A 10,967-nucleotide genomic window follows, 5' to 3' on the forward strand; every position below is an offset into this window, starting at 1 on the left:
TGTTAGTGTAGTGGTGCCTGTGTTAGTATAGTGGTGCCTGTTTTTGTGTGTAGCGGTGCCTGTGTTAGTGTAGTGGTGCCTGTGTTAGTGTAGTGGTACCTGTGTTAGTGTAGTGGTACCTGTGTTAGTGTAGTGGTGCCTGTGTTAGTATACTGGTGCCTGTGTTAGTGTAGTGGTACCTGTGTTAGTATAGTGGTGCCTGTTTTTGTGTGTAGCGGTGCCTGTGTTAGTGTAGTGGTGCCTGTGTTAGTGTAGTGGTACCTGTGTTAGTGTAGTGGTACCTGTGTTAGTGTAGTGGTGCCTGTGTTAGTATACTGGTGCCTGTGTTAGTGTAGTGGTACCTGTGTTAGTATAGTGGTGCCTTTGTTAGTGTAGTGGTGCCTGTGTTAGTGTAGTGGTGCCTGTTTTTGTGTGTAGCGGTGCCTGTGTTAGTATAGTGGTGCCTGTGTTAGTATAGTGGTGCCTGTTTTTGTGTGTAGCGGTGCCTGTGTTAGTGTAGTGGTGCCTGTGTTAGTGTAGTGGTACCTGTGTTAGTGTAGTGGTACCTGTGTTAGTGTAGTGGTGCCTGTGTTAGTATACTGGTGCCTGTGTTAGTGTAGTGGTACCTGTGTTAGTATAGTGGTGCCTTTGTTAGTGTAGTGGTGCCTGTGTTAGTGTAGTGGTGCCTGTTTTTGTGTGTAGCGGTGCCTGTGTTAGTATAGTGGTGCCTGTGTTAGTATAGTGGTGCCTGTTTTTGTGTGTAGCGGTGCCTGTGTTAGTATAGTGGTGCCTGTGTTAGTATAGTGGTGCCTGTTTTTGTGTGTAGCGGTGCCTGTGTTAGTGTAGTGGTGCCTGTGTTAGTGTAGTGGTACCTGTGTTAGTGTAGTGGTACCTGTTTTTGTGTGTAGCGGTGCCTGTGTTAGTGTAGTGGTGCCTGTGTTAGTGTAGTGGTGCCTGTGTTAGTGTAGCGGTGCCTGTGTTAGTGTAGTGGTGCCTGTGTTAGTGTAGTGGTACCTGTGTTAGTATAGTGGTGCCTGTTTTAGTGTAGTGGTGCCTGTGTTAGTGTAGTGGTGCCTGTGTTAGTGTAGTGGTGCCTGTGTTAGTGTAGTGGTGCCTGTGTTAGTATAGTGGTGCCTGTGTCAGTATAGCGGTGCCTGTGTTAGTGTAGTGGTGCCTGTGTTAGTGTAGTGGTACCTGTTTTAGTATAGTGGTGCCTGTGTTAGTGTAGCGGTGCCTGTGTTAGTATACTGGTGCCTGTGTTAGTATAGTGGTGCCTGTGTCAGTATAGTGGTGCCTGTGTTAGTATAGTGGTGCCTGTGTTAGTGTAGCGGTACCTGTTTTAGTGTAGTGGTGCCTGTGTTAGTGTAGTGGTGCCTGTGTTAGTATAGTGGTGCCTGTGTCAGTATAGCGGTGCCTGTGTTAGTGTAGTGGTGCCTGTGTTAGTGTAGTGGTACCTGTTTTAGTATAGTGGTGCCTGTGTTAGTGTAGCGGTGCCTGTGTTAGTATAGTGGTGCCTGTGTTAGTATAGTGGTGCCTGTGTCAGTATAGTGGTGCCTGTGTTAGTGTAGTGGTACCTGTGTTAGTGTAGCGGTACCTGTGTTAGTATAGTGGTACCTGTGTTAGTATAGTGGTACCTGTGTTAGTGTAGTGGTGCCTGTGTTAGTGTAGTGGTACCTGTTTTAGTGTAGTGGTGCCTGTGTCAGTATAGCGGTGCCTGTGTTAGTGTAGTGGTGCCTGTGTTAGTGTAGTGGTACCTGTTTTAGTATAGTGGTGCCTGTGTTAGTATAGTGGTGCCTGTGTCAGTGTAGCGGTACCTGTTTTAGTATAGTGGTGCCTGTGTTAGTGTAACGGTACCTGTTTTAGTGTAGTGGTACCTGTGTTAGTGTAGTGGTGCCTGTGTCAGTGTAGTGGTACCTGTTTTAGTATAGTGGTGCCTGTGTTAGTGTAGTGGTGCCTGTGTTAGTGTAGCGGTACCTGTTTTAGTATAGTGGTGCCTGTGTTAGTGTAACGGTACCTGTTTTAGTGTAGTGGTACCTGTGTTAGTGTAGTGGTGCCTGTGTCAGTATAGCGGTGCCTGTGTTAGTGTAGTGGTGCCTGTGTTAGTGTAGCGGTACCTGTTTTAGTGTAGTGGTACCTGTGTTAGTGTAGTGGTACCTGTGTTAGTGTAGTGGTGCCTGTGTCAGTATAGCGGTGCCTGTGTTAGTGTAGTGGTGCCTGTGTTAGTGTAGCGGTACCTGTGTTAGTGTAGTGGTACCTGTGTTAGTGTAGTGGTGCCTGTGTTAGTGTAGCGGTACCTGTTTTAGTGTAGTGGTGCCTGTGTCAGTGTAGTGGTACCTGTGTTAGTGTAGTGGTGCCTGTGTTAGTGTAGTGGTGCCTGTGTTAGTGTAGTGGTACCTGTGTTACTGTAGTGGTGCCTAAATGAGTATAGAATGATTTGACCTTCTGTGCCATTATAATGCAAAATGTTTTCTTACAAATCCAAAGTAAATTTATTTTTAAAAGAAAATAAAAGGGAAAAAACGTATTTTTTAAAGTCACCCAAGCGGAAGACAGCAGTACTCTTGGATATAGGTCAGTCTGATCCAAAAGTGAAACTTTAGACAGCACTACAACAATCACTCACTCACTCACTCATTATCTAAGCCGCTTATCCTAATAAGGGTCGTGGGGGTGCTGGAGCCCATCCCAGCGCTCATAGGGCGAAAGGCGGGGAAACACCCTGGACAGGTCGCCCGTCCATCGCAGACTACAACAATCCCCCGCCTTAAATGCTTAAGTCACAATATTCACTCAAGACAAAGCCATGATTATGTTATAAGACCCAGGCAAGCAAACCTCTCCAAGTCTGTCTTACATAAAACCCATCCCGCTCAGAGTCTCAGCTCCCTCCTCCTCACTCATTCACACACCTGCCTGTCCATGACATGAGACAGGAGAGAGAGAAAGAGAGAGGGAGAGAGAGAGAGAGAGTGTGAGGGAGGGACAGAGAGAGAGTGAGACATATTGTCAGTCACTGGAGCTGAGTTAGGGGGAGATTATAGGAGTGGTGTTTAACATGTGAAGCACTGACATTTTGATCGTCACTTTGGACTCTTACACTACTGGCGTCTCTAAATTTTCAGCTTAAATCCAACGACCGTCATGATTTCAGATAGTCATTTGGGTTAAGCTTTGGGACTGTTTCTTTCAAATGGTCGGATTTCAGCTGAAAGCACTCAAGGAGCGATTGCAGTATTCACAAAGCTAAAACTTCTAGGATCTTCTTGCCCGTTCGCGTCTACCCATCTCTCCAGACATCACGACCGTCCGTCCCTCCAGCATGCGCGTTTCCACGCAGCTACGGCAGTCCTCAGAGCGCCAATACCATGTGGAGATGGACAGTGCTTAAGCGTGCGTCTGCGTGCTGGATTCTGTGTCTGCTGCTGGCCGTTCTTTTGAGCAATCCTGTGCCAGTTGTTTGCTGGAACAACAGCACGTTGCGAAGACCCAGAACAGACAACTCCACGGTTCCCGTCACTCTCACCGTCGGCGGTAGGCACGTGCGTAGTTACAGCCATCTCCAAGGAAACGTGCGCAGGCGGAAACTCTTCTCGTTCCAAAAGTTTTTCCTCAGGATAGATCAAACCGGGAAGGTTAACGGAACCAAGAACAAAGATGACCCCTACAGTGAGTCTAAATCACATTCTCGAATGATTTCAGCAATCACCGACCGTCAGCAGAGTTAATTATCTGACAAGAATTACCATCTTATTATATATTTATTCGATTAAAACAACAGCAACAACAAAAACAAAACTAAACTTCAAAATGTTTTAATACAAAAATTAGACTGCAAATTTTCCCTAATTTACGGACAATTTAACGACTCTCTGCACCTTTTCCTGGTTTCTTACTCATTTACTCAATGTATTTTCACTCATTGTATTCTCTGGCTGACTCCTAAGAGGATTAAACCTAATAGAAAACACCGTGGTGGGTTACTTCCTCCACGTGAAAAATCTCAACTCAGGAAGAGCTTAGAAAATTGAAACAAGACTGTTTTGCGTGTGGCTGTGTCACTGTCGTGGTGTTCAGAGTAAAGCAGTAATTAATTAGCATATGGGATCCATATGCCGATAAGTGCCTTCCTGTGTGTGTGTCTCTGCATGTGTGTGTGTGTGTGTTTGTGTGTGTGTGCGTGCGTGTGCGTGCGTGTGCATGCGCTTGCGTGTGTGTGTGTGGCTGTCTGCACCCTTTCCAGTTCAGGCTGCCAATTCTATGTTGCAGGAAGGATCTGGTTTGTGAAACAGAAGCTTGTGAACCAATTCAGATATTTGAGTGTGGTCGTCTTGGCTGTGAGCCATTTCAAACACAATTTATGTCTGGAAATGATCATTTTAGTTCTTTGAACCAAGCCTTTAGAGGCACCTACAGCACTATAGCACTGGCAACGTATTTCTACAGTTTTAGAGGCAGGAGTGCAACTTCTTATTCTTAGAGTCTTTTTTGTTTGTTTTTATCAAGTTAACAAATTTTTACTTTTTGTCAGGTGATGCACAGCTCTCTCCCTCTCTTTCTCTTTCTACCTGTGTGTGTGTGTGAGTGTGTTTGCGTGCGTATGTGTATGTGTGTGCGTGTGTGTTTGTATGTGTGTATGTGTGTGTGTGTGTGTAAGTTTGCGTGTGTGCATATGTGTGTGTGTGTGTGAGTTCATGTGCTAGTGCGTGTGCGTGTGCGTGTGTGTGTGTAAGTTTGCGTGTGTGCATGTGTGTGTGTGTGTGTGAGTTCATGTGCTAGTGCGTGTGCGTGTGTGTGTGTGGGTGCGTGTGTGGGTGTGCGTGTGTGTGTGTGTGTGTGTGTGTGCGTGGGTGTATGTGTATGTGTGTGTGTGTGTGTGTGTATGTATGTGTGTGTGTATGTGTGTGTGTGTGTGTGTGTGTGTGTGTGTGGGTACGTGTGTGTGTGTATGTGTGTGTGTGTGTGTGTGTGGGTACGTGTGTGTGTGTGTGTATGTATGTGTGTGTGTGTATGTGTGTGTATGTGTAAGTGTGTATGTGTGTGTGTGTGTGTGCTCGTGTATGTGTGTGTGTATGTGTGTGAGTGTGTGCGCGTTTATGTGTGTGTGTATGTGTGTGTGTGTGTGTGTGTGTGTGTGTGTGTGTGTGTGTGTGGGTGAGTGCAGAGGGCAGACACATATTGTTTGATGCTCATGCTTCGATCTCTGGTGCTCCTCAGACTGACAGGATGTCAGAGGCTTTAGCAGCAGACAGACCATCTGGGGTGAGGGTGATTCAGTAAGGTCAGAGGTGTAGTTAGCTTGTTGTAGGAGATGAATTTTCCACAAACACTGCAGAAATAATGTTATGTGTATGTATGTCAGTCAGATAAACTTTGGAAGTCTATCTGAATGTTTGGTCAAGTGTAAAGGCTTCACAGCAGTTTGAATTGTTTGGTCTGGTCTGTTTTAAAGAGCTTATATGTACAGTGTTTCCTCAGGATTTACGAGGATTCTCACACAGAACTATCCCACACACAACAGGCTTAGTGCTTAGAGCATGGGTGGCCAAAGTCCTACAGTCTTTTGTCCTCTCCATGAAAATACCATAATACAATATTTTGGCTTTATTGTCCTCCACTAGTTAGGAACGTAATACCATTCCTTGGAATTATCAGGAGAGGGGTTCACTACAGGCTTTGCTGACAGCGTGGGAGTCTCTCAGATGGTTCTATGGTGTTTAGAATCACTGGTTAAAAGACTCAGCTTATCCAAATGAGAAGCTTTGAACTGGCCGTCATTATGAGTAATATTCAGAAGTGCGCTGAGTCCATAATGTGCATATGCAATGATTTGGATTAAAGGTTAATCTTACAACCTTAAATGTTCTGTCACTGGAAATGTGAGAAATACCTGCTGTTTCCTGTTTAGAAATTTAGTATATGAGTCAGTATGACATTCAGTATGAGAGTCAGTGTGACATTCAGTATGAGAGTCAATATGACATTCAGTATGAGAGTCAATGTGACATTCAGTATATGAGTCAGTATGACATTCAGTACAAGAGTCAGTATAACATTCACTATGAGAGTCAGTATGGCATTCAATATGACATTCAGTATGACATTCAGTATGGCATTCAGTATGACAGTCAGTATGACATTCAGTATGGCATTCAGTGTGAGAGTCAGTGTGACATTCAGTGTGAGAGTCAGTATGACATTCAGTGTGAGAGTCAGTGTGACATTCAGTACGAGAGTCAGTATGACATTCACTATGAGAGTCAGTATGACAGTCAGAATGACATTCAGTACGAGAGTCAGTATGACATTCACTATGAGAGTCAGTATGACAGTCAGTATGACATTCAGTATGACATTCAGTGTGAGAGTCAGTATGACATTCAGTATGAGAGTCAGTATGAGAGTCAGTATGACATTCAGTATGACATTCAGTATGACATTCAGTATGAGAGTCAGTATGACATTCAGTGTGAGAGTCAGTATGACATTCAGTGTGAGAGTCAGTATGACATTCAGTACGAGAGTCAGTATGACGTTCACTATGAGAGTCAGTATGACATTCAGTACGAGAGTCAGAATGACATTCAGTACGAGAGTCAGTATGACATTCACTATGAGAGTCAGTATGACATTCAGTACGAGAGTCAGTATGACATTCAGTATGACAGTCAGTATGACAGTCAGTATGAGAGTCAGTATGACATTCAGTATGAGAGTCAGTATGACAGTCAGTATGACAGTCAGTATGACATTCAGTATGACATTCAGTATGACATTCAGTATGAGAGTCAGTATGACATTCAGTATGACATTCAGTATGAGAGTCAGTATGGCATTCAGTATGAGAGTCAGTATGACATTCAGTATGAGAGTCAGTATGACATTCAGTATGAGAGTCAGTATGACATTCAGTATGAGAGTCAGTATGGCATTCAGTATGAGAGTCAGTATGACATTCAGTATGAGAGTCAGTATGACATTCAGTATGAGAGTCAGTATGGCATTCAATGTGAGAGGCTGAGGATAAAGCAGGATGGGCGTGGCCACAGTGCCAGTGTCTGTTGAGGAAGTGCCCTCAGATCTATTATATGGTTATCATACTAACATACACATAGGTGAATATGGTGGACTGAACCTGCTGGTGTGCTCTGGGAAGCAAACACGGATTTAAATGTACCTTCACATATATTGTCCTCAGCTGTTCACCTAAACAACTGTAGTTGTTCACCTCAGTTGGCTCTAAACACAAAGGCTTGGAAATCATTTATTCTTGAAAAAGTCGGTTTCTCATTGAGCTAGAAGGTACTTTTGGTGTGGGGTTTTGGCAGACGACTGTGGAAAATGTGCAGCAGTACTCCTGAGGGGATAACGAGTCAGAGCTGCGAAACAGCATTTAGCAAAAGCAAATGGAGCGTATCACATCAGCTGCACACTCCCAGTCATAAACAACACGCAAAGCAGTGCAAGGGGAGAGCCAAAATGTCTGCTGCACACTCCCAGTCATAAACAACACACAAAGCAGTGCAAGGGGAGAGCCAAAATGTCTGCTGACCTGCAGGGCACAGTTGTTTTTTCATGAGTGTATTTTATGGATGTAGTTTGAATGAAGTAACACACATGTTGTTGTCAGGTCTGTAAAAAGCTGAGGGAGACTTTGAAGCATATTTGTGCTGTTGAGTTTGTCTGTGTAAGTGAGCCCACTGGGAATCAACACCGTGCCCTGTCTCAAGGCTGAGGTTTTAAATGCAGATGGAATGTTGTCTGATACTGGTTTTGTGTGTGTGTGTGTGTGTGTGTGTGTGTGTGTTCATGGGGCCCCAGTTCATCCCTCTCCCTTTGATCACTGGTCACTGAAGTCTTCTAATCCTGTACTGTCTGTCTGTCTGTCTGTCTGTCGTCTTCATTCTTCCTTTCTGCCTTTCATCTTTTCCTCTGTTTACATTGAGTGTAGAGTCATTGTTAGATAGTCTTACCATTTCGCTCCATCACTGCAACCCGACCTGGGCCCAGAGCAGTTCTCTCACCTCTCTCAGGCCTTTTGTGTCTGTCTGTGTCACAGCTTCACAGCACTGAGCCCCTGTCACCCAGAGGGAACTATAGTCACATCAGGCAATGACACAAGAGACCAGAGAAGGATTTCCACAGGGAGACCTGATCATTCTTTGTTCATTCTACACACAGAGAGACAGACACACACACATACACACTTAGAAATTCTGAATTAAACTTAAAAATGGAAGAATACAAAAAAAGAAAAAAAGTTTCCAGAAAAACATCCCCTCTAGAATCTTCACAAAAAGCAGTGGTGACACAGTGATCTTTCAGCAGTTGATTTCAGATCACAGGACAGGCCTGTGTGTGTGTGTGTGTGTGTGTGTGTGTGTGTCTGTGTTGAAGGTTTCAGTAAAAAAATGGGAAGTGGAATTAATACCTTATTAAACACTGACAAGAGTCAGAAGTCATATCAAAAGGAAACATAACCTGTAACCTCTGATATATGACATATATCATATATCTCTCACAAAACAACAAACGATATCTCTCACAAAACAACAAACGATATCTCTCACAAAACAACAAACTATATCTCTCACAAAACAGCAAACTTTAACACGTTTCTCCTTAAAGCCAAGAGCAGGACAAAGAAATATTTGGGGTTAAAATTGCCTCAGTCTTGGGGAATACTTTATCCTTCCAGAACACAAAGTTTAGTTTTATGACTATGTTTTTTTGTTTTATTTATTTTTATTTTTATTTGGGGTTTTTAGATGATCAGTTTCTTTGGGTTTCTGGATGTTCAGAATACTATGTAAGGGTTTACAGTGTGACTGTGGGTGTGTTGTTTTTTCCTGTTGACACTATGAACCTTCCTGTTCTGACCATCCCAGGTATTATGGAAGTCACATCAGTGGATGTGGGTGTTGTAGCAGTCAGAGGACTCCACAGTGCCCGTTACCTCGCCATCAGCAAGAAGGGAGAACTGTATGGGGCAGTAAGTCTGATTTCTGAACCATAATTTCTCTGTATTACTTTGAAGCTGTTTTGGAGTATAATTAGAACTGATTTCAAATATGAGTAAACATAGTTCTTCATGAGAAAGATGAATTTGTACTGTGTGGCCAGAATAGCATCTAAATACTCTAAAGCTCTTTTATATCTGTTCATCTGAACCAAAAGCTGTTTAATGTCAATTCAGATCTGATTCACCTTCTTTAGAGAGGTAAGTTAGTTTTTGTGTGACTGGAGGATAGTTTGTAAGTCTTTGTGTGATTGGAGGATAGTTTGTAAGTCTTTGTTTGATTGGAGGATAGTTTGTAAGTCTTTGTTTGATTGGAGGATAGATTGTAAGTTTTTGTGTGATTGAGGGATAGTTTGCAAGTTTTTGTGTGATTGGAGGATGGTTTGTAAGTCTGTGCATGATTGGAGGATAGTTTGTAAGTCTTCACACGATTGGAGGATAGTTTGTAAGCCTTTGCATGATTGGAGGATAGTTTGTAAGTCTTTGTGTGATTGAGGGATAGTTTGCAAGTTTTTGTGTGATTGGAGGATGGTTTGTAAGTCTTTGTGTGATTGAAGGATGGTTTGTAAGTCTTTGTGTGATTGAAGGATGGTTTGTAAGTCTTTGTGTGATTGGAGGATGGTTTGTAAGTCTTTGTGTGATTGAGGGATAGTTTGTAAGTCTGCGTGATTGGAGGATGGTTTGTAAGTCTTTGTGTGATTGGAGGATAGTTTGTAAGTCTTTGTGTGATTGCAGGATGGTTTGTAAGTCTTCGCGTGATTGGAGGATGGTTTGTAAGTCTTTGTGTGATTGGAGGATAGTTTGTAAGTCTTTGCGTGATTGGAGGATAGTTTGTACGTTTTTGCATGATTGGAGGATAGTTTGTAAGTTTTTGTGCAATTGGAGGATAGTTTGTAAGTCTTTGTGTGACTGGAGGATAGTTTGTAAGTCTTTGTGTGATTGAAGGATGGTTTGTAAGTCTTTGTGTGATTGTGTAAGTCTTTTCTGCGGCAGCAGACTGACTGAAACTCTGTGAGCAGCTGAATTGTGGCGATGTAAATATCACACCATTATTAGCCACAGAATGAGTCACAGCCACTCTTGTGGGCCTGAGTGCTACTTTGTGACAAAGCATTTAGGATTAAAGCATGTAGGATTAAAGGCTCTCCTCGACTACACCTGATGTGGCTATATAATTATATAACCATGGAATCATATAAATGTGCCCAAAGTTTAGATGATCTAGTCTTAAAGTGATGTTTGAACATTCTCAGTGTCATAATAAATTCTGTGAGAGTTTATGTGTGTGTGATTTTTCAGAGAAATTATGGGATTAACTGTCGACTGAAAGAGCGAATTGAGGAGAATGGCTATAACACTTACGCATCTGCTGAGTGGAGATACAGAAAGAAACAGATGTTTGTGGGTCTCAGTCCAAATGGAAAACCTCTCCGAGGAAAGAAAACACGGAGGAAGAATATGGCTACACACTTCCTCCCCGTCCTGCCCTGAGAGTTTCCCTCAACACTGAGATTATGACAGTTTCAAACTCCCAACACTGAGATTATGACAGTTTCAAAGTCCCAACACTGAGATTATGACAGATTTAAACTTTCAACATGGAGATTGACAGTTTTAAACTCCCAACACTGAGATTATGACAGATTTAAACTCTCAACATGGAGATTATGACAGTTTTAAACTCTCAACACTGAGATTATGACCATTTAAACTCTCAACACTGAGATTATGACAGTTTTAAACTCCCAGCACTGAGATTATTACAGTTTCAAACTCTCAACACTGAGATTATGACAGTTTTAAACTCTCAACACTGAGATTATGACAGTTTTAAACTGACACACAAACAGCGGCTCACAGTCTTGTCTATATTTTTATTTAAACTTTATGGAACAGAGATCCAGCTGGAGTCCTTCTGGAACTAGGGCCTTTTTTTTCTTTTGGATGTTTTTTTTTGGGGGGGGGGGGGGGG

The 10,967-nt window shown here is 42.9% G+C and overlaps 1 protein-coding gene across 1 annotated transcript; it reads left to right on the plus strand.

Moving 5' to 3' along the window:
- The first annotated feature begins 3,344 nt into the window (after positions 1-3,344).
- fgf10b (fibroblast growth factor 10b) lies at positions 3,345-10,486 on the plus strand. The gene is made up of 3 exons (XM_030791941.1): positions 3,345-3,645; positions 8,865-8,968; positions 10,295-10,486. The coding sequence occupies exons 1-3, from the start codon at positions 3,345-3,347 to the stop codon at positions 10,484-10,486; spliced, it is 597 nt and encodes a 198-aa protein (XP_030647801.1).
- Positions 10,487-10,967: the final 481 nt, after the last annotated feature.

The sequence above is a fragment of the Chanos chanos genome, chromosome 14 (assembly GCF_902362185.1).
Source record: "Chanos chanos chromosome 14, fChaCha1.1, whole genome shotgun sequence".
Lineage (NCBI taxonomy): Eukaryota > Metazoa > Chordata > Actinopteri > Gonorynchiformes > Chanidae > Chanos > Chanos chanos.